This window comes from Crocuta crocuta, unplaced genomic scaffold (assembly GCF_008692635.1).
Source record: "Crocuta crocuta isolate KB4526 unplaced genomic scaffold, BGI_CrCroc_1.0 scaffold101, whole genome shotgun sequence".
NCBI classification, from domain to species: Eukaryota; Metazoa; Chordata; class Mammalia; order Carnivora; family Hyaenidae; genus Crocuta; species Crocuta crocuta.
In genome coordinates this window covers 8,301,851-8,325,965 of record NW_027527956.1, presented here as the reverse complement: position 1 = coordinate 8,325,965, position 24,115 = coordinate 8,301,851, and the positions used below count along the sequence as shown (strand labels likewise).

Below are 24,115 nucleotides of genomic sequence, written 5' to 3'. Positions count from 1 at the left end.
CACACGAGAAAGTAAGCAGACGCCACAAACACAAACTTAAAAAAAATAAAAATACAAGAAACAGACTTTCTTAGATAAGAGATCTCTTCAACCTCACGAGAAAGATAAATGTAAATTTAAACAAAATGCCATTTCCAGTCATCAGATGGGAGAAGACTGTGGACAGGTCAACTGACAGACTGATCCACAGGAGACACACATGCTGCTGCCATCTTCTCGGGAACATTCTGGCAAAAGAACCAAAATCCTTCAAATATGCTTATCTTTGATTTTTAACACTATTTATAAAATGCCAGTAAACACCAAGCTGGTCACTGAAGTTATAATTTGTCAAGCGCCACGCGACTATGAGCACTTGCAGAGACACAGGCTTTCTAACGTAAAAAGAAGATACAAAACATACTGTAGAATAAACATCCTAACAGGATAAAGTATGTACAGAGCCACCTGACCACACAAGTGCGTGGTGAGGACACGGGAGAGAAGGGGCGCTGTCGGAAATCATTTTCACCCAAATGTGAATGGCAGCCAACGTTAACCAGTAAAATCATGATAGTTTTCCATCCTTTTTTATGATTTTTTATCCTGTGCTTGAACACAATTATAATTTTAATTATAATTTGAATTCTTTTTTTTAAAAACCTTTTTAGTGTTTATTTTTGAGAAAAAGAGACAGAGCATGAGTGGGGGAAGGAGAGAGACAGAGGGAGATACAGAATCTGAATGAAGCAGGCTCCAGGCTCTGAGCTGTCAGCACAGAGCCCGACATGAGGCTCGAACTCATGAACCACGAGATCATGACCTGAGCTGAAATGGGATGCTCAACCGACTGAGCCACCCACGTGCCCCCAACTATAGTCTGAAATGTCATATAGATCAGTTAGTCCATAAGGTATTTATATCTCTCATTAAAAATTAATCAAGGACTTCTACAAGCTTTGTTGCTGTAACTGGTATGAGACTTGCCCTCTCACCACAAACATCGGAGAAATGGACAAAATATGAGAAACAGCAGTTTTCAGACACGAAACACAGTACTTGTGGATGCATCGCAACTCTGTGGCCCCAGGGAGAACAGAACACAGATGTGAGCCCACGTGTGGCCAGCTTCCTGCATCAGTGGATTTTCCAACCCACAGAGTGAAGAGGAAGCCAAGCCCACAAAGGTCATCTTCTTAAATTCAGGGACAGAGACCAGAGCTCAGGGGAGCAGGGCAGCTAATGTCTGCAAGACCTGGGAGGGAAACAGCGGAAAGGACCACAGGCCACTGCGCTGGGCTCACGAGCACATCACCACTGGTGCCACCGCATGCTTGGCTGGGGGAGGGGAGCTCTGGCCAGGCATAGCGCACCCAGAGCACCCTGGCCAGGACCCGCCTCACGGATGACGCAGAATGGGCAAGAGACCAAGTATGACCAGCCAGCCACTCAGAGACATCTCTGAACAACCTAGAATTTCCGCAGTTACCCCAGAGAGACCAGGCCCCTGTAGAAGGATTACGCCAGCATCACAATAAAGGGGATTCTGGACTTATAACAGAAAGCAGCAATGTAAAAATCAAGTTTACTTTCACTTTCAGTAGTTAACAAAGAGAAGAAAACTAAACACAAACTACATGAGAACAAAGGGAATAAATATCAGAACAGAAATAAGTAACACAAAAAATACACCAACTATAAAGATTATTAAAGACACGAAAACCAAGTTCTTTGAAATGGGACTAAAATCCGTGAGCCTCTGAGGAGACTGGACTGACTGGGAAGAAAAGATACAAATTACCAATATTGACTATGCAAGAGGAGATCCTACAACTACTAAAAAAAAGTAACAGAATATTATGAATTTTGTATCATTAAATTTGACCACTTATATGGAACAGCTAACTCTTCGAAAAACATAAATTTCCAATGAACAAAATAATCTGATTAACGCTACTGTCTACTTTAGAAATTCAGTTCATAACGACTTTCCCACAAAGTAAACTAGTAGCTCAGATAGTTTCAAGGCTGAGTATGTCCAATAGTGTAAAAAAAAAAAAATTAATGAATAACACCAACCTTATACCAACTACTTCAACAAACACAGGAGGCAAAAGACGCCCCAACTTCTTTTATAAGGCCAGCACCCCAGGCAACAAAGGCAGAACAGACAAACACCAGCAAGAGCAACGAGGTCAGCATTCCCCGTGAACACAGGCACACAATCCTTCCCCAAATATCAGCAAATCAAATACCGCAATACACAAAAAGGACACTCAGCCTGAACAAATGTGATTGGGTTCATCCTGGGAATGTGAGGTTGGTATACAATCAGTCAGTCCATATCAACCATCATGTTAACAGGTAAGAAAGAAAAACCATGTGATCATGTCAAGAGACACAGAAAAGCTTTTGAAAAATCTAATACCCATTCATAACAGAACCTCTCAGCAAACTAGGAACAGGAAGAATTTCCACATCCCGATAAGGGGGATATTAAAAAATTCTATGGCTACCCTCGCACATGATGTGAAAAGGCCACGTGTGCCCCAAGAATGGAAAGAAGACAAGTGTGAACGCCTCACCACTTCTGTTCAACAACGCATTAGTGATCGCGGCCAGTGTGATACCGCAAGGAAGAGAAGGCTGTCCGTGCACACTTGTATAAGAGCTATACTATCTTCTTTGCACACAGCATGACCAGGTAGACAGAACATTCTAGGGAATTATACAAAAGCCACCAAAAAGGCACGAACAGACATTTCACCAAAGAGGACACGCAGTTGGAAAACGAGCACATGAAGCAACATTCCACATTAACAGCTGTTACAGAAACGCAAACTACAATGAGGTGTCACTACACACTAAAATTTAAAAAAAAATTTTGACCCCACCAAAAATTAGCAAGGCTGTGGGGAAACCGAGGCGATCATGCATGGTCAGTGGAAGTCGCATGGCGCAGCCGCTCTGCAAAGCAGTCTGGCAGCTTCCACACGCACGCTTTCCCACACCTCCCCGCTGTGCCTGCCCACTGTGGCCAAAGCTCACCTGTTCAGTAAGGAAGGGTCAATGTCACCTCAACTACAACCTTCATCAATGGGGCCAACACAATCTTCCTTCTCTAGTTCACAATCAATACGCTGTATTAACCCAGTCAAATAAATTGCACGTAATACCCTACAGCCTTTAAATAACCGCCCCAGAACGAGGAGAACTGACCGACGGAACAAGGCACCGAGTGCTGGGCCACGTGACACCGACTAAGGAGCTGACCCAGAACAGCAGTGTGGACAACTTCCAAAAACAACTTGTGACCAGCGAGTGACGGAGAGCATACAGCGCAGTGAGATGACAGCAGAGGTAGAAGAATTTTTCTGCATCTAGAAAGGGAAGAATTAAAAAAAGGACACAATTTGCATATAGCCGGTTTTATCAACTCAATACTACACACACACGAGCATATATAACATTTTTAACGAGCAAACGCCAATACGAAAGTGGGCAAAAGAGAAGGGCCAACAACCAAATAAACACAAATTTCTAGTGAACGTGTGGTGGAAATTTTCAACTGAATTAGTAATCAAAGAGGTACAAATTAAAACAATGAACTGTCCATTTTTTCTCTACCAAACTGAGGTTTTTCTTCAATATTTAAGTGTTTTGAAGCACATTCGCCAGGAATCCCCCTGCTGGTTACGGGAATATGGGCATGACTCTTCCGGAATGACCTGCTGGAAGTGGAAATCGTCAGTGCTCCTTCACCCACACATACCCTGTTCCACCTCTCACCGTTTATCTGAAAAAGAAAGACTTGCTATTTACAGGCCTCCTCTTCACATTTATTTACTTAAAAACTACACAAACTAGGGGTTGCCTACTTGCCCCACCCCCCCCCATGACAGAGGTGCACGGTGTTAGCTGATGAACTGAGAGGGTCCTTCTCCAAGTCAGGGGTGAGGAAACCAAGGCCTGGAGCTCCAAGCTGGTGCCCTGCACCGTCTTCTGTGTCACCCAGGGGTGAGAATGGTTGTGTGCATTTGTTTTAAAGGGCTGCAAAAAAGAGATGGGCGGGGGCTGGGCGGCTCAGTTGGTTAAGCGTCCAACTTCGGCTCAGGTCACGATCTCACAGTTTGTGGGCTCGAGCCCCGAGTCAGGCTCTGTGCTGACAGCTCAGAGCCTGGAGCCTGTTTCAGAGTCTGTGTCTCCCTCTCTCTCTGACTCTCCCCTGCTCACGCTGTCTCTCTCTCTCTCAGAAATAAATTTTTTAAAAATGTTAAAAAAAACTTAAATAAATGAGAGAGAGGGAGGGAGGGAGAGAGGGAGAAGGAAAGGCAGGAGAGGATACATGACTTGCATTATTACGTGATGATGAATAAATGGACAAAAGAAAGGATAAGCAAATGCTCATTTGTGAACAACATGTTTTGCAAGATACAGAAAAAACATTTAAAAGAATGAATTTCAACCTAGGGACCACCAAACATATAGGCAACCGAAAACACCTAGAAAAGTCTTACACACGCCACAGACACTTGCTTTCCTAGAAGTCCAGTGTGCAAGGGACGGGGAAGGGCATTAGCTGGAAACCATATGCAGCACGAGCAGCTCTTCCCGTCCAGACCTGACCCATCTAAGGAAAACGACCAAATCGATAGCATCGCCAGTTTTCTTTAGTCTGCACCCGTTATGAGCAAATCACGTAAGAAGAACGAAGCTCCTCTCATTCAAGTACATACGAGCACCAAGTGGCTTCACCCGTGGTTCTGTCACAGAGAGGTGTGTGCCGGCTGAGGGCAGCCTCCGCGGTTGTGCGACACGGCTGAAAATGCTGACGTCCGTCAGCTAGGTTCCCTCCGATGCCACCTCTGCCTACTCCCCGGGAACAGAGAGGCCCCGGGCGACGACCATGCAAGGTGCCCACGGTGCGCTGCTCCTTCCGTCCCCCCCGCCTCCTAACGGAAGAGACTTCTCTGGCATCAGCAGGACGGCCAAGCACACGCACCAGGCCCCACAAGGAGGCGAACTTCGTCCGAGCTCCGGGCTCTCCGAAAACTATGGGAACCAGCCCAGTAGAGAGCCAGTTAGCAATAATGGACTCGCTTAACCCGGCCTGAATGATACCCAATTGAGAGGGTTTAAAAATAGAACCCAAGGGGCGCCTGGGTGGCTCAGTCAGTTGAGCATCCGACTTTGGGTCAGGTCATGGTCTCACGGTTCATGGGTTCGAGCCCCACGTTGGGATCTGTGCTGACAGCTCAGAGCCTGGAGCCTGTTTCAGATTCTGTGTCCCCCTCTCTCTCTGACTCTCCCCTGCTCATGCTCTCTCTCTCTGTCTCTCAGAAATAAATAAAACTTAAAAATTTTTTTAAAATAAAAAATAAAAATAAAAATAGAACCCAAAAGTAAAGGGAAAGGGAGAGAAAAGCAAGTGTCAGGCCAACAGCAACGCAAATCCACGCCCAGAGCGGGCAGGCGCTAAGCCACCACAGAACGATTTTGGCATAATTTTCAACAATCCTTTGTTAGTAATTATAAAATTATTTTGAAAAACTGTCAGTGTGTTCAGTAAGCTAGCTGGTACGCAGCCACGTGCGTGCTGCCTGGCGGCAAGCGCGGCACTTGAGCGAGGCTGCCAGGGCAAGGGCACTCACCCCCAGGGCCGGCAGCCTCTGCGTGCAGCTCACCGCCACCTTCAGCTTCCAGTCAGTTTCCCCATCGAGCTGGTCGGTGCGAATAAAACACGAACCTGGGGATGAGAAGAAAGTCCCAGAGTTACAGGTATTCAGGGCACAATTCTCCAGCAACTGGGACACAGGAATGAGGCTCTAGAGGCTCACGGAGACAGAAGTCCTGAAAAGGCTTCATTTACTTGGTTCACAAACGAGCGTGCTGAGAAGACACAGGTCATTAATGGATCACTCACCTCCGATGTGCTGTTCTTGCCTAGTAAGGCTTCATGCTAATTAGTGCTTTATTTTCGAAAAACTGCATTGCCCATTTCTACCCTCAATTCATGTTCTGATAAAAAGAGAATAAATAAATACACAAAAATACCCAAGAGTATGTGCCAGAACTCCCAGCTGATCAACCACGGGACGCACAACACAAGAAGATACTAAATTACAAAATTCTGTTTACCCTTTGACCATGCTCTCACACCATTCCTCAGAACCTATACCAAACGAAGACGTGCACCAGGTGAGCCTGTCCATCGTCATGGGAACAAAGGGCTGTGAATCGGTGAAAAACAGGAGCACAGGCGGCAGGAAAAGACAGCCAGGACGGAAGATGGGGCACAGGTGGAGACGGGGGGAGGGACAAAGGAAAGGGAGGGAGACAGAGAACGAGAGGGACCTCAAATTCTCCTGCTAACGATCCCTAGGGTGCACACGGCCAGGAGAAGGAGGCAGTTTACAGACACTGCATGGAACAGCATGGAACAGCACCTTCCCCTGAAGAGCCCGCTGGGAGAGGGAGGGGACATGCAGGTGTGGATGGGGGAGGGTGTTGCCACGCCTTTCTGAGTGCCCCCTATTTTGCACTGCTGCCTCTGAAATCATACGTGTTTTACATGATTAAAAAAAGCAAATTACATCGAAGTCTAAAAACCAACCCCTAAGAGCAAACACATAAAGTAATATATTAGCAGTTTCATTACCAATGAATTCCAGGGACGTAAGGTTTTCAAAAGCTTACTTACAAAATCAACCAGATCCAGAAAGCCACCGCAGCCCGGGTGTGCCCTGGTGAATTAGGACAAGGACCTGTAGACAACTCAAGACCCCCAGGAGAGCCTGCACGGGACCTGTCCCACACGGCCCTCCCGACACAGAAGTGAGTCGCCCTCCTTGGACTTGCAAAGGCAAAAGAAAGACCCAGTGGGCCTGAAGACATGACACCAGCAACGGCCCCATCTGAGGGACAGACAGGACACAGACTGAAAAGCCATGAACACAGACTGAGGGTCCGTGGGCCCCCCGCTTGGCCCAAGGTACGCACGGTGGGGGTCCCGGAAGAGAGAGAGCAGGGCCAAGGGACCACCAGCTGGAGGGACAGTTCCTGAAGACCCCGCAGGCGTGACGAGCGCACGCATGTGAGCATCTGTGAAGCCCACGGGAAGCCACATGAGATGAACGCAGACAGACCCGCTCTGAGACGCTGTAACCAGACTCAGGAGACAGAGAGAGAATCCTGAAAGCAGCAAGAGAGAAGAGAATCATCACACCCAAGGGACCCTCAATAAGATTATCTGCAGATTTTTCATCAGAAACTTTGGGTTTAAAGAAAGTACCAACACAGTCAAGACGCCACTGGAGAAAAACCCGCCACACGGGAATCCATATCCAGCAAGACTGTGCCGCACAGTGAGAGGGAGAGCAAGACGTTCCCAGACAAACCCACGCTGTGGCAGGTGGTGACCACCGACCTTTCCTGCAAGAACTGCTCCCAGGAGTAGTGCAGATGCAGGGACAGGACAGGAGACGGTAACCAGAGGCCGGGCGGGAGCTAAGGTCCTGGGGCAGGCCAGCACACGGGCGGGAGCTAAGGTCCTGGGGCAGGCCAGCACACGGGCGGGAGCTAAGGTCCTGGGGCAGGCCAGCACACGGGCGGGAGCTAAGGTCCTGGGGCAGGCCAGCACACGGGCGGGAGCTAAGGTCCTGGGGCAGGCCAGCACACGGCCAGTGGCAGAAGCTGGAAGTATGGCCACAACAGTCTCTAACTGCACTTGGTTTTCTGTAAGATTCACGGGATTAATAAATTTAAAGAAAAAAGAAACCATCACTCCAAAAGTTGGAATTATGTAACTCTGGCTTTTATGTTCACATCTTGCTTTCTACATAACCTAAAACAGTAATGCACTTAAAACAATTTTTAGTTTATGTTTTGGACACGTAATATACAAAATGTGATTCTGTGACATCCACGCCAAAGGGGGTTCGGAGCTGTGAAGGAGCCGTTTTGTGGGTCATCGAACCCAAGTTGGTACAAACTGAAACGAGGACCCTGTCACATCAGGGTGCTGAATGCCACTCCCACGGTGACCACAGCAAAAACAGCTCTAGAAGGGACACAAAATGCAGTGAGAAAGGGATTTAAACATTTCACTACAAAATATTAACCCAAACAGAAAATAACAATACAGGAAATGAGGACCAGAAAGAGCTCTAAGGCACAGGGGAAACCACGTGCACAGTGCGAGAACTCCATCTTTGTCGTCACTTCAAGATGTCAGTGGACTGAGCTCCCCAAAGAGAGAGGCGGGCAGGCTGAGTGACAAGGCACCGTCCCCACGTGGGGACTGGGGGGGACTCCCTTCAGCTCCAGAGACACACAGAGGTTGAAAGAGGAAGGGTGGCAAGAGGCGTCCAGTGGGACACAGAATGGCAGCTGGTCCCAGAACTAAACACCGAACTAGCAGATGAGGCAGCAGCTCCCTGCTGGGGACAAGCCCCCAGGAGCCGAGAGACACGTGTACGCCGTGCGCGCCGTGTTCCCGCGGCGCCATCCACGGGAGCCAGGCACAGGCAAGCCCGCGTGTCCGCTGACGGGCGCACGGGTAAGGAAGGCGGCCTCCACGTACGCAGCGTTCCCGAGCCAGAAAGAGAAAGGAAAAGGTGTGACACAACACGGTGAACCCCGAGGACACCACGCTAAACGAAACGAGCCACGTGCACACACACAAATACTGCAGGACCCCACTTACACGAGGTTCTCAGGATCAGATCACACACACAGACGCAGAACGCAGGCTGCCAGAGGTGAGAGGAGGGAGGACCAGGAGCTACTTTTTAACGGACGCAGAGTTCCTGCTCTACACAGGGACACGTGACGGGGACACGTGACGGGGACAGCTGCGCAACAAGGCGCACGTCCTGAACGTCACAAAGCCGCACGCTTACGCCTGGGTAAGAGGGGGCGATGCTGTGATTTATGACAAATGTGTGTATTTGGTCTCAGTCCACAATTCCTCACTCTCTGCTCCCCAAACCCTCAGAATTTCCTAAGTGTAGAGAGTGATAAAGGTGTCGTGTGTTAATGAAGGAGACTTCTCTCTGGACCCCACGCCAGGGCGGGGCTGTTGCCAGGATGGCCAAGCAGGTGATCAGACCTCCGTGGAGAGGGGAGGGCCTGGGGGCTGAACCAGCCAATGGCCGAGGATGTAATCGATCGTGGCGACCCAAAGAAGCCTCCATAACAATCCCAAAGGGCCGAGTTCAGAAGCTTCTCGACTGTGGACACTGGAGGCTGGGAAGACTGGCTGTCGGGAGAGGGGAGGGAAGCCCCCCGCCTCTCCCCAGACCCGTCCCTATGCATCTCTTCCTCTGGCGGTTGGGTCTTAGCCTCTGTCGTATCTTTTAGGGAACTGGTTCCCCTGAGCTCCGTGAGCCGCTGCAGCACATTGCTGGGACTTCAGAGGGCAGCCAGTTCGTCAGGAGCACAAGTGACAGCCTGGGACTTCTGACTGGTGTCCGAAGTCGGGGGTGGGGGGCATCTTACAGGCCGGAGCCCTTACTCCGCGGGATCTGACGCTGCCCCTGGGTGGACAGTGTCAGAATCCGCGGGGCCCTGCAGGTGTCCCGAGAACCACCCGATTCTGTGTGTGCGAACCCCTACCCCACATTGGAACCGGGCCCGGGAACTCTAAAAGAGATAATAAATTTTATGTTATGTGTATTTTAACACAGTAACAAAAAGATACATTAAAAAATTAAAAGCATTCACCGGCCTTGTAAAAAGAGACTAGAAAACAGCAGTGACTGAGGAGGTGCAGTGCCACAGACCAGCGGAGCCCAGAAAGCGGCCCCGGGAACACAGTCAGCTGCAGGAGACGAGTGAAACTCGCATCGTCGGGAAACGGAGCTGCACAACTAACCCCTACACAGGAAAACTGAGTCTAGACACAGACCTTACCTCCTGCAGAGAAACCAACTCTGAATGGGTCAGAGGCCTAAATGTAAAATGCAGAACCATGAAGGTCCTGAAAGATAACACAGGAGAAAACCTAGGTGACCCCAGGAGGGGAGGGCCTTTAAGCTACGGCACCGAAGACACGAGCCAAGAGAGAAACATGATCAGCAGCCATTCGTTAAAATTAAAAACTTCTGTTCTGCAAAAGACATTATCAGTAGAATTAGAAAACAAGCAACAGACTGGGAGGGAGAATATTTACAAAGTGCACATCTGATAAAGGGCCGTTATTCAACATATACAAAGAACTCTTAAAACACAACAATCAGAAAACAACGCGATTAAAATATGGGCTAAAGACCTCAACAAAGAAGAAATACAGACGGCAAGGAGCACAGGAAATGGGGCTCCACGTCGTGCCGTCACTGGGGATACACGGCCACACGCTGACAGGGCATGGGCGGCGGGAGCTTGCGCTCACTGCCAGTGTGGACGCGGCATTGCACAGCTGCTGCGGAAGACAGCTTGCGGGCTTCTTGCAAACTAACCACAACCCAGCGCGTAATCCGGCAGTACTGTGTGGCGTTTACCCAAAGGAGGTGTGAGCGTAAGTAAAACTTACACGTGGATTTTAGATCAGCTTCTTTCATAACTGCCAAAACTCGGAAGCAACTAGGATGGCCTGCAATAAGTACACGAATGAACTGTGATCCATCCAGACAATGAATTACTCAGCACTAAGAGAAATGAGCCACCAGGCCATGAGAGACACAAGGAACCTTTCCGACGTCACTCAGTGAAAGAAGACGTCTGACAATGGCGTTCTGGAAAAGGCAGAATTAACAGAAGGGTCAGTGGTGCTGAGGGATGAACAGATGTAGCACAAAGGATTTCTACACACAACATCATTGAAGAAAACACTCTGTATGGGGCTGTACCGATACACGTCTTTATACGTCTGTGCAAGCCCACAGAATGCAAACCACCCAGAGAGGTGCCTAATGTAAACTCTGGGCTTTGGCTGGTGCACATCCATCAACGGTAACAAACGCACCACTCCGCTGGGGCGTGCTGATGAGGGAGCAAGCTATACATGTGTGCGGACGGGGCTCACAGGGGAAATCTCTGTCCCTTGTTCTCATTTTGTTTGTAACCCTAAAACTGCTCTATGAAAATAATGTCCAGGGCTCCCTGGATGGCTCAGTCAGTTAAGCATCCGATTCTTGATCTCAGCTTGTCTTGATTTTAAGGTCGTGAGTTGAAACCCCTCACTGGTCTACATGCTGGGCATGAAGCCTACTTAAAAAAAAAAAAAGTCTAAAAATATATTTAAAAATGCATTCAGATTAACATAGAATATGTCAACTAAACTCTTGTACAGTTGATCCTTAAAGGGATCCACTTATACAAGAATTTTTTTTAAATAAGTACAGTATAATACTATAAATGCATTTTCTTTTCCTTATAATAGTCTTTCTTTTTATTTAAAGAAAAATTTTTAATGTTTGTTTATTTTTGGGAGAGACAGAGAAAGACAGAGCTCGAGTTGGGGAGGGTCAGAGAGAGAGGGAGACACAGGATCTGAAGCAGCTCCAGGCTCTGAGCTGTCAGCACAGAGCCCGACGCGGGGCTCGAACCATGGACCGTGAAATCATGACCTGAGCTGAAGTTGGATGCTTAACCGACTGAGCTGCCCAGCTGCCCCATCTTACGATGTTCTTAATAACATTTTTCCTCCAGCCTACTTTCCTATAAGAACACAGAACACACACACACGCGCGCGCGCGCACGTGTTGGCCTTTGTTCCAGCCAAGAGCAGGCTATTAGTAGTTAAGTGTGGGGGAGTCCACAGTTATACATGGATTTTCAGCTGCAGAGGGGCAGGCGGGGTAGTGGTGGTAAGTGGCCCTGACTCCTATGTTGTTCAAGGGTCAGCTGTACGAACTGCAAGGAAGCAGAACTGCACTACAGAAGCCACATTTGAGTGCCTACAGAGAGGGAGGCTCCCTCCAATCACACTTTACTCATACCCGTTTCAGGGCTCCACTCCCCTGCCCGCCCCCATCAGCTGCATGGACATGACGCGCCCGTCCCACGGAGCTCACGCCACGGCAGCTGCTGGCCGGTGGCACTTGCTCTCCACCCGAGCAGCTCGTTTCATCAATAACCTACGTCACGGCCTTTCCCTCGCATCCAAGAAAGACTACAGCAAGGCAGAAAGCTCACATAAGCGCTGGTTCCCACAGTACCGCGACTTGCCTTGCTGGTGTTGACGGCATAACGTTAAGCGTCCTGGGTGAGAGAGGTTTTAACTTTGAAGGAAGATACGGCAATTGCAAGATGACTGCTGGAGGGACAGAGGCGAACAGCCATATAAGGCGCACGGCAGCTCGCAGGCTGCCATCACCCAGCGGAAGGCGAGCCTACAACTTCCCGTGTGCTGGCTTCTAGGCTGCGCAGAGCCGGACGGCAGAACCCAGAGGCGCCAGTCGTGTTTCCTGACACCCAACAGACCTGTTAAAGACCACTTATCCGTACAGCAGCTGAAATAACACGGCTACTTAACAGTTTAAACTTTAAAAATAATTTAAAATGATTAAAATACACTATTAGATATTTATAATTAAAATAAAAATGAAACTGAATAGCGGTGGGAGATCTTAAATGATGATATGTTAAGAATAAATTTATCGCTATCTTTAAAAATGTAAATAAAGACCTGATGGAGATTTTACAGAAAATGTCTAGAAATATTCACTAAGAATTTCTGATAGAACGAAAAATACTTCTACTGTAAATCACAGGTATGGCTATGCTTTTTTCAACACGGGTTTCTGTGTGATACTGCCCTGATACGCATATTCAATATTCACTACTGCCCTCAGTAGGGTTACAGTCTAATCATTAGAGGAGCAAATAAGCGAAACCAGAAGGAAAGAAGTTCTGGCAGACACACACAGTACGGGGTTGACAAGTGAGCCAGACTCAAAGTCCTTAACCCAGAACCCACACGTAACCGTCTGGAGTGACCCAGCGTCCTATTCTGGAAATCAGATGGGCAGAACGAGTGTCACAATGGCACCACGAGGTCCGCCTGACTCCAACACAGACATGCGGCCACAGGAAGCCCACCACGGCAGAACAGTCAGTGCTCTGAACCATGGTGCGCAATCGTCAACGTTTCATTTCGCGGCTGGCTGCTGCTTAGGCATGTGTTTATTTTTTAGTGACTTGGCTGACGTAATTCTGTGAGGTCCACTTCCCCTGCAGCAGGGACACTCTCCACGTCCCTAGCCAGATTTGTACCCCTGGCTTTCTGGGGGCTACTCCGGGCCCCACATAAACTTCCTGTTGGTCAAAGGTGGTGTCTGAATTCACGAAGTCACATTTTCAGCCTCTACCACTGGATGCATGTGGCTTGGAGGCCACTCCCCCGATTCAGAAGTTCATTCGTGATCCTGCCCCACGTTCAGTCGGGGACAGACCAGCAGCTTAGAGGTTCTCTGCACCCACTCCTGGGACCACGGCTGTGTTTCTGGCATACGTACAATCTTCTAGACCAACAGGGAGGCCTGGTGTTGCACTTCTAAGCTGGGCTTCGCAGGAGCCACCACTGGAGTGAGCAGCACATCCGGACCAGGTGCTCAGGGCCCCCGAGCCAGACAAGCCTCTGACTCTGCTGATCAACGTGTGTCCTGCAGAAGCCTTCCGGACCACCCCATTCTGACCACTCCCAAGCAGAGCAGCCTCGCACCCGCGTGCAGTGACGGGTGTGATCCCGTGGGTCCTCCTGGCTGACTCTTTCCCTGGTTCTCGAGGTGAAATTTCTCGCCAGGCTCTGTGTCCCTTACTGGTGTATATCAAGGACGCTCCCTTTGAACAACTGGCCACCACGCTCTCCCCTGTTGCCACCACCACCCTTGGGCGTGAACACCCAGAAGTTCCAGAAGGTCTGTTCCACAGAGAGAGCTGCAGAGATCTCTGGCCCGAGGCAACGGAGATGCGACTGGGACAGCAGCGTGTAAGCAGGCGCTGGGGCTGGAGAGACTGTGGGAGCCCCTCCAGGCCCGCTGCTTCTGCCCTACAAGCCAGCCGGCCGGGTAGTAGCTGGGGTCTGACTACACCCAGCTTGTCGAAATCCAGCAGAGCTCTCCTCTCTGAGTGGGAGCTGCTCAGCAGAGGGGAGGCCCCGTGCACTGGGCCTGGGGAAATGAGCGACTAATGGATCCTCCTTGCGGGAGCAGGAAGACGGAGCCCGTCCCTGAACCTCAGGCTGCACTGGCTGCACTGGCTTAGAGTAGAAGCTTCTCCCCATGGAGTCAAATTCCAGAGCATCAATCTGTTCTTACTGAGAAAGATCTCTGAGGAACAATAAAACAATTGCTCTCAAAAGACACATATCTCAACTCTGAAAATTATCTTAGGATTCTCAATGAATCAATGAAAATGAGTCAATGAAAAAAACAGTCCTCTAGTGGTTTTCGGCCAGGGGTGATTCTGCCTCCAGAGGATACCTGGAACCTTCTGGAGACAGTGCTTGTTCTCAGAAGTGGGCAGGGAAGGGGGGTGCTACTGCACGTGGTGACCGGAGGCTGGAGTGGGCTCAGCACCCTGTGTGAAGACACAGGTGGCCCCAAACGTGAGCGGCGCTCCAGGAGGGGCTCCTGGTCCCGGGGCCGGGCTTCCGCAGTCGGGGGACGGGCCTCAGGCTGAGCACCGGCACTGTGTCTCACCAACGCTCCCTGTGCAGTGACCCCACGTCACGAAGGCTTTCGTCCGCACAGTGGGAGAAATCAGATCTTCCTTACAGCTGTCTTGTAAACCCAGGGGAAAGTCAGTGAGCGGGACACCAGGGACTTAGGATTTAGCTAACTACCTCTCAAACTTGGGGTCACGGTTAAGGCAGACAGGTAAGAATGTGACTGCACAGAGCTCGGTCCAGCACACCTCTCCCATGACGTCCGAGACTACACGGCGTCTGCGCGCCAGCCTCACTCCACACAGGCCCCCGAGGAGCCGCGCTCTGCCACCACGAGCACTTCCTCTCACTGCTCTTCTCCGCCAGCCAGGGCACTCAGCTAATCAGCTCACGGTCTTAGGTGTGCCCCACGTAAACCCCTCACCAATTACACTGCAGTCCTTTGCGCTGCTCTCTGCCACGGGCATCAGTGCTGCCCACAGGACCCAGGGGTTCTCAGAGGCGAGGCCACTGTCTCGAGGCCCAGTGAGACCGGCGGTGGGCAGACGCTTTCCAAATCACCCATCGTACCAAGCGAGGACTCCTCCAAGAGACCTCTGTCTGACCACATGCACTTTACATAAATAAATTCTGTTACGCATTACTTGTCAGACGACCTACTGCAAGGAGAGTATTTTCTATGAATTGAATTCAGCCAAAAAGGAATACAAGAAAATCTGCAGTGGGTGTTATTTTAGACAGTTTTTACAAACTTAACTACACACAGGACTGTCTACGTGCGGGCGCGAGCTCGTGCCAGCTCCGTGACGCACGTGACCGCGCAGGGACTGGAGCCTCCTGACACGCACTGTGAGGCATCCCGCAGGCAGCTCTGCTGCAGGGCTGCCTCCTCACGTACGAGATAGTGGTAAGGGAGATGCGCGAGTGTCTTAAATTTCAAACGTTTTGTGTTTCTAAAAGTGAGACTAATCCCTAGATCTCTGTAAACTTATTAAACACCGGAAGCAATGTAGCTGCCTGTCTTTAAAGAGGAAGGGAATTCCTGCTTTAAAAATCTAGAGACAATAGACATATTACTAATCCTCCAGGTTAACATTCCTATCCTTGCAGTAACTGATAGGATTTAAAAAGGGAGAATGAACTGTGGCAAAATCAGAAGAACGGCCAACCTGACGGGTCCCACACTAGTTGTATCTAATCACGTTTAGCAGCAAACACTAGCTACAATGGATGCCGGGGAGCGCTTGGCAAAAATGAATTATTAAATTGGTCTGCTCATATCCTGTTACAGACTTCTTATGAATACTTGATTTTATTTTGTATAATTGACAAGAGCTGACAGGAAAGGACAGGTTTAATGACAATCAAATTAAGATCAGCCGGGCTACATGCCACAGCGGAGAGCTGCAGCAAGCAGTGATAAAGTAACTGACGGGACGCGAGGAGCCAGAGCACGGCAGTCTGTCAGAGACCGTGATAAGTTATCCTGTAATACTAGCAGACTGCCTGCAACAGCTCGCGAATCCAATAGCTCTCACAGAGACGGGTACAGTATGTGCCCCACAAAAGAAAAATAGATATTGACTTTGCATATGTAACACCAGATCGTTTGCCACTAAACTTAACTTCTAAATCATTTATATGACTTAATGACTCTGCATGAAATTTTTAAGCCTGTGGGAAGACGAATGGCACCAAGAGAGAATGTGGACGAGCACAGGGTCATTCACCTGCCACTGGCCCACTACCAGGTGACAGCTGAGCTACTAAAATATGTCCCCAACACTTAAACTATAACGTCATCACTTAGGAGACAAGTGAGAAAGATATTGGCATTTATAAGAGATTGATGAAAATTAGTTCTAAAGCATTAATTTCTCTTAATACCACTAAAATAATTATGTGCATTCAGGAGATATTTGATCTGAATTAAGAAACTGATGAAGCAATTGAGTAATTGGAATTTAAGCCATCAGTCCCCAGATCCATCAACAGCTTCATCTGCATTTGAAACAATCAAGCTGGCAGCCCCAGGGACCGTCCAGTGTCAGCAGGCAGTCAGTGTCCAGCAGCCCCGGGGAGCGCCTGGCGTCAGCACGCAGTCAGTGTCGGGCAGCCCTGGGGACCGTCCAGCAGCCCCAGGGAGCACCCGGCATCAGCACGCGGTCAGTACGACACCACAGAGAGGCTCCCTGAGCTGTGCTGACAAACACGAACCTCACCTGCCCAAGCCCAGACACCGCGGAGGCTGAAGACATGTATACGGGCTAGAGTTTGAAGATTTTTATTGTAAGAGACAACCTACTATCAGATTTTTCTGAACTGAAACTGCAAAGTAATGAAGTAATATCAATGGTGTAGTATCAATTTGGATATCTACACAAAAAATTCTAACTAGATGTACTTTTGAAAATGAGACAATTACAAAAGCTTAAAATAATTAAAGTCATAGAAACAGAACTTCCAAAGAAATTCTAAGAATTCCTGAGAATTCTTGATGTAAAGCAATATTATGACACACAATTTATCCAGCTGGGAAGCTACTGGGTCCATTTTATAAACAGAAAAAAAATAGCATGAAATTGCAATCTGACATTTTAATGTCTGCATTATCTATAGCTGTGATGGTTTTAACAATTTAAATGTGATAGAAAAAAATAAGAAAACTAAGGAATATAATAGAACTGTAGGCTTAGACTACAGTAAGGTCCTAACTCAGATCTGTTAATAACCTTCCAGGAATATGTGAAACAATAAAAAATTTAGCATATGTGCATTTTAATTATGTACATTTTTCTGGGGAACAAGGTGATTAATTCCTAAGATTCTCAAAGACACCCAGGGCCTCCACAATATTGAGTCTCATTACACCACAGAGGGCGCTACTCCCCACAACATGAAATACAAGGGAAAAGTTGAGGGAAATAAAATGTTTTTAAACTTTTTTTAAAATGTTTTTTATTTATTTCTGAGAGACAGAGACAGCGTGAGCAGGGGAGGGTCAGAGAGAGAGGGAGACACAGAATCTGAAACAGGCTCCAGGCTCTGAGCTAGCTGTCAGCACAGAGCCCGACATGAGGCTCGAACCCACAAACCATGAGATCATGACCTAAGCCAAAGTCGGACACTTAACCGACTGAGCCCCCCAGGCACCCCAAGAAAATGTTTTTAAAACATCATCGATCTGGATGTAATGTTATTTATCCAAAGCCAAAATAATGAAGAGTATTTCATTTTGCATAACGCTCTAATATTCTATCTCTGTTTTGCTGCCTAAACAATGATACAGTGAAAACATCATTCAGAGGCGGAAGAACGTCTAAAAATGCTGTTGGTCATGGGACCTTCAATAAGGCACTGACACTGTTCAGCTCTCAGATTCCTCCTCCGAAAAATGGACATTTCTCATTATCTTCCAGCTTTAAAATGCTGGGTTTTCTTCCACCTTTTATCTCCTAACACAAACTATATAATCTATTTCTTTTAAGTTATCTAAATGCCATTTCCATATTTGGGATAATATTCTTTTTTTTTAAAGTTTATTTATCTTGAGAGAGAGACAGAGAGCGAGCGAGAGTGCATGTGCTAGCAGGAGAGGGGCACACAGGCACAGAATCCCAAGCAGGCTCCACACTGTCAGCACAGAGTCCAGATGCAGGGCTTGATCCCATGACCCTGAGATCCCTGAACTGAAACCAAGAGTCGACCCTTAACCGACTATCTACCCAGGAGCCCCCAGGTTAACATTCTTAATCCCACATATATTTCCACTGCAAAAACTAAAAGCGCAATTAACGTAAATGCATCTCTCGGGGGCGCCCTGGAGGCTCAGTCAGTTAAGCGTCCAACTCAGGTCACAATCTCGCTGTTTGTGTGCTCGAACGTTGGGCTCTGTGCTGACAGCTCAGAGCCTAAAACCTGGTTCAAATTCTGTGTCCCTCTCTCTCGCTGCCCCTCCCCTGCTCACACTGTCTCTCTCAAAAATAAATATTAAAAAAAAATTTTAAAGCATCTCTCAAGCACAAACACTGTAGCTATTTATTATATTAAATTCGTTCAGAAACAAAGACAAACACGTCCTAAGTAGGAAGTGTAAACAGGAAGGCAGTGTGAGAGTCCCCGCAAATCCACTGCTCCGTAACTTTAACGGGAACATCAGTGAAAACTGTCAAAGGCCACCTTTCCAGAACTCTGGAGAAGCAGAGACTTGCGACAGTGCCAGGCGCATTTACGCAGACACACGGCTACGCTGGGCTGAGAGGAAGCCGTGCAGCGTGGTCTTCCCCCATTCCCAAACCGTCTCCCCCTGCCCCACGGCTCCACAGGAGCCGAGGAAACTAGCAGCCCCCCGAAGGGGGCAAATCACGGCTGCGGCTCTTCAAACCCAAGCCCAGAGGACTGTCATCCCCTGACCAAGCAGGGCGTGCCTGGATGAGCAGTGCTGTCCCTGGGCTGTGGCAGATGTGGAGCGTCACCGCTTCCTCTGGTGGAGATGAAGCCGCGGTAAACAAGAAGCTAGCCAAAAAACTAAAAGAAAACCAGGAAAAATCAGATGACCTGAAGGAGGCTTTGAAAACTCCTATCACATTCCCAGGAGCCTAGAAGCCAGCTGCCCGCGCAGAGCTGCACAGGCGCCCAGGACCACCCGATCGGCCGTCATCGCACGCCTGGGAGACCCCGGGGCTCTGCACGGGCAAGAAGCGCAGCAAAGGCAAAGTTAGAGGTACACCCTGCAGTCGGGGCGCTCAAACATTTCTGTCACAGAGGCTCGTGGTCGGGGAAGGGGAGGGGGGCTCATTCCCACAGGCCTCCGGGACCCAGGCTGACGGCTTCCGCACGCAGCTTTCCGACACGGCCCTACGGCCGCGGACACGAGCCGGCGCTGGGAACAGAAGGGTCCAAGGCTGCAGAGGAGGCTGAGCCCAGGCCTGGGCGCACGCGGCTGCCGGCCGTCCTCCTCCGGCCAGAGCTCAGGGCACAGCCCCACCGCCCGGCCTGGAGAGGGGGTCGAGCCGTATTTCTGAAAAGAAAGGGAAATGGGAAGGACCAAACTGCCGGGAAGTAACATGCAGTCAAGTAAATGGGTCCAGCGCACTCACGCATCGGGCGCGTCGGCAGAGCGGCAGCACAGCGTAAATAACCTTAACAACAGTCGTTAGGCGAAAACGTTTTCTTTCCCTTAAAAAGACACTGTTTATATACCAAGAAAAACCTCAGCTAACCACTCTCGCACCTGGCTGGCTCTGCATGCGCTAGATCTTGGGGACGTGAGTTCAAGCCCCACGCTGGGTGTAGAGATTTCTTAAATAAATAAACTTAGAAAACAGTTTTTGGGGCACGTGCCTGGCTCAGGTCATGGAGCATGCAACTCGATCGCGGGAATGTAAGTTCGAGCCCCACGTTTGATACAGAGATGACTTGAAAATAAAATTTAAAAAAAGAAAGAAAAATTAACAACTCTCAAATTTAACTTTGTTCTTCCGAGGTTTCACACTACAAATGGTGACACCTATGCTGAGCTTCCTATAAAAATAGTGCTCATTTACTCAACAGAGTCAGAGACGTAAGCAGAAGGAGCTTGGATATTACTGGACGGACCTCCCATCATTTCAGACACGATGAAAACGCATGACCACACGGCTATCTCCGCAATTCAGAACTGGCCAAAGCAGACAGAGTTCAGGTCTCGAGATTTCCAACATTCGGTTTTTCTCCTTGACCCCGCGAGGCTCCCATTTCGTCAGCCCTTTCCAGCTTCCTCCTACTGGTGAAAGCTCCGCCACAGGAGCAACCATTTATTCGGTGAAGCCCACTGCCACTCACCGAAGCAAACGGTCTGCTTCCTCTCTTGTCCCCCCCACGCCCCCCCCACACAGAGCCTATAGTTCTTACGTTACCTATATAATCACAGTATTACTGGCAAGGTGTGTCCGTCCGTATGACTTCTTCGAAGGGAACAAAACTTGCTCCCTTCGGATCCTAAGAGACAAGGAGTGCCTGGCACATGACGTAAATAAATGTTTGCTGAATTAATAAAACTGCAAATACAGAATAGCAATCAAGTTTCAAGCAATAGTATCGTTGATTACTTAGATATCAATACAAATTTGAATGAAAATACTCATTTGATACAAAGATTGTGATAGGATTATACTTTGTTAACAAACAGTGAAGACCATCATTTTAAATACCAACAGTTAAATGTGATTTAGAATTAATGAATTTAATGTATTACCACTCAAAGAAAACTTTATTTTTAAGAATAAATTTTTACTTTTCAAAATTAAAATGCTAAAATACTAAATGATCAGCAATTTAAATACACATTAAAAATACCTGCTTTTTCTGACGTCCTAAGAAATACCATGTCCGATGGAATTCTTTGATTCTGCAGAGAGTAATATAAAATACTAATTATATATATGCAAGTTTATAAAGTAACATCATTCCATTACAAAGTAGAAATAGCTAGCAGAAACTCTCTAAAAAAACGTTATAATTAAAATTTATACTAAAGCAATTAACATTAATGATTTATATAACGATTTGTATAATTTATATTCAAACTCATTCTTTAGTTAGGCTTTTCTACAATTTTTCTGTTAACAAACCATGAAAATACCGTTTGTGATGACTTGAAAACTACTCCATTTCTGAAAAATGTTAAATATTGCCTTTATCTTTGGTCTCTTTCTTATCTGAACTTGTGCGTGCAAAACAGAAGCTTCTGCCCTAGAAAAAATTACATCCTCCCTATTAGACCAAATAACCCTGGAAAGTGAGGCCAGGGCTCTTCCAAGATCCAACACAAATCAGAAAATATCATAAATAAAGTATTTACTAAATATTGAATGAATAAACGTACAACTGAGCAAACAAAAATCCCACAAATCTGGGAGAAATTCTTTTACAAAGCAGAAAAGGACAAAAACTCAAAGGTACAGTATAGCATATAAAAACTTTTACAAGTATTCACTATTCATACATTTATTTAATCATTACTAACAATTCTATCAATTGGGAAAGCTGTATCAAACTACAGAAAAATAAGTAGTAAGAACACTTCACATAATGTCATGAAGTACTTATGTTTTTTGAGACCTAAGGAAAGATCCACCCACACACGCTAAGAACTGGCTGACTTGTCTCTGAACAAGCAATACAAACAGAAGCTGTGAAAGCTGAGAACAATATGCTGTGGGATAAAGCTGCTTCCAACAATGAACAAAGAAGATCAAGTACTAAGGTCTAAAGAAGTCTTAGGTCAAAAAGGAAATCACAATGGAAATTAGAAAATATTTTTAACTGAATGATAATAAAACCTCAACACAGCAAAGTGTATGAACCATTCTCCCAATGCGAAGGAAAACGTTAAGAGGAAAATATATACAATTAAATGCACACAACATAAAAGGGAAACTAAAAATAGAATCTAAATATCCACTTGAAAGCAGGGTGAAAAAAGCCAATGAGCCCCAAAGGAAGTACAAGGATGTAAGCAAATACAAAAGGAAAAATTAATGACACAGAAAACAAGTATACATACGTATAAGTAATGATCAGCAAGAAAGTGTTTTTAAAATACGCCCATTTCAGTAATAAGAAAAATTAACATTAGACTATAATAACAGATGAGCAAGTCAGGTTCTCTAAACAAAAACACTATCAAACATTACTAAGAGAAGTTAAATAAAACCTAAATACACAGAACACATCCTGTTCCAAAATCAGAACGCAAAGATGTCAGGTGTCCATCAACTGATCTTTCTGTTTAACACAAACCAATCAAAATCTTAACATGACCTTTGGGAGGAACTGACAAGGTATTCCCAATATTTACTGGGAAATGCAAAGGCCAAGAATGAATTAAGACAAATGTGAGAAACAAGGAAGGCTGAGTCTACAGTACAACAAAACTAAAATATCAAACTAGAGCAATTATGACAAAACGGTATTCCGCGAAGACAGACTGGTCTACTGATGTGCCCGCGGAGACACCGCAAGCCCGGCCCGCAAGCTCCTGAGCGCCAGGTTAATGAGAAAGGTGCCACTGCTGACCAATAAGGAAAACTCTGGTCTTTTCGCAAAAGTGTTGAGAAACGTAGGAATCTACAGGAGATGACGGGAGAGAATACCAAAGTTCTATGTCAGTCACAACATAAAAATCCTTCCCAAATGAATTCAGCTTCTAAATGTCAAAGTCAAAGCAATAAAGCCCTAAAAGATAATACAGAATATTTTGACAACTTTTTGACAAACCTAACAAGACTCCTTTTCCACCATCAAAAATTTAAAGAACAAAACAAAACAAAAAGCCCCACCTAATTATAAATGAAAAGACTAATAAAGTGGACTTCATCAAAATTAAGAGTATCTGTAACAAGGCACATCAGTGAGGAAAAAATTATTTGCAGCATATTGCTAACAAGAGACACCTAACCAGAATCCATAAAGGCCTAAAACCTGATACAAAAGGGATAAATAACTTAGAAGAACAATAGCAAGTGCTTTTCATAGGCTCTTCCCAAACAAGAAAGATATCCAAAATCATATGAAAAGGTGCCCAATCTTATTACTCTTCAAGAAAATGCACGTCAAAACCACAACTACCACACACATACTGGAAATGCTAAATCACCAAGGCTGATTTGCCACGTGCTGGCAAACGTGAGCGTCGGGAAGTCTTACACGCAGCTCACTGGAGTAGAGCTGAGAACTGGTTACAATACCTTGCAAACTCATTTGCAATGAGAACATGCGAATCCCCGAACCCCCAATTCCACTCCTTGGGCACATATGCAATAGCAACGTGTGTACAACTGAGCCAAAAGGCAAGAGTCAAGTGTGACACAGAATTGTCACGTCTAACAGGCCAAACTAAGATCCAGAGATCCACCAACAGTAGAACGGACAGAAGGCACAGTGCATGACAGCTTAACAGGGGACCGTGGCCACAGGAGACGCAGGGACGAAGGTCACCAGCAAGTACTGGGCCACAGAGGAGCCCATCCAAATATATCCGCCACCCCAATTTTCTAGGCACCCCTGTCAAAGATCAATTCACCACTAACTAAAGGCTTTATCTCCGACTTGCAACTCTGAATTTATGCCAGGTCCGTGCCTGTCTAGACAGCCGTAACTCTGAGTAAAGTTCTGAAATGGAAAAGTATGAATGCTACCACTTTACTCCTCTCTGTCAAAACTGTTCTCACTATTCTGGGTCCCTTGTATTTCCACATGAATTTTAGAATCAGCCTGTCACTTTCTGTGAAGAAGTCGGCTGGGGTGTCAGAGGGGCAGACGGGGTCTGTAGGTCAGCCTGCGGAGTGCCCCCATTTCAACAGGACCCGTACTTCTAATCCATGGACACAGGACGTCTTTCCCTGTAATTAGGACTTCGTTAATAGGTTCCCACACTACTTTGTAGTTTTCAAGTACACTGTCTGCACCGTTTTTAGCTTTATTCTTTTTGAATGTATGTTTACTTTGAAAGAGGGAGAGAGGGAGGGAGAGAGGGAGGGAGAGAGG

The 24,115-nt window shown here is 47.1% G+C and overlaps 1 protein-coding gene across 9 annotated transcripts in view; it reads right to left on the bottom strand.

The window, feature by feature from the left end:
- ATP9B (ATPase phospholipid transporting 9B) overlaps window positions 1-24,115 on the bottom strand; it is a 199,372-nt gene that overhangs the window by 121,915 nt on the left and 53,342 nt on the right. For 8 of the 9 annotated variants that reach the window (XR_013332332.1, XR_013332333.1, XM_077752699.1 and 5 more), the window contains 2 exons: window positions 20,924-20,975; window positions 5,631-5,725 (listed from right to left, as the gene is read on the bottom strand). Coding sequence is in view for 7 of the 9 variants with exons in the window: in XM_077752699.1 (XP_077608825.1) it covers window positions 5,631-5,725; window positions 20,924-20,975 (147 nt within the window). In the remaining 2 variants the exon portion in view is untranslated. The remainder of the gene's footprint in view (window positions 1-5,630; window positions 5,726-20,923; window positions 20,976-24,115) is intronic. The other variant, XM_077752700.1, reaches the window with a different exon arrangement.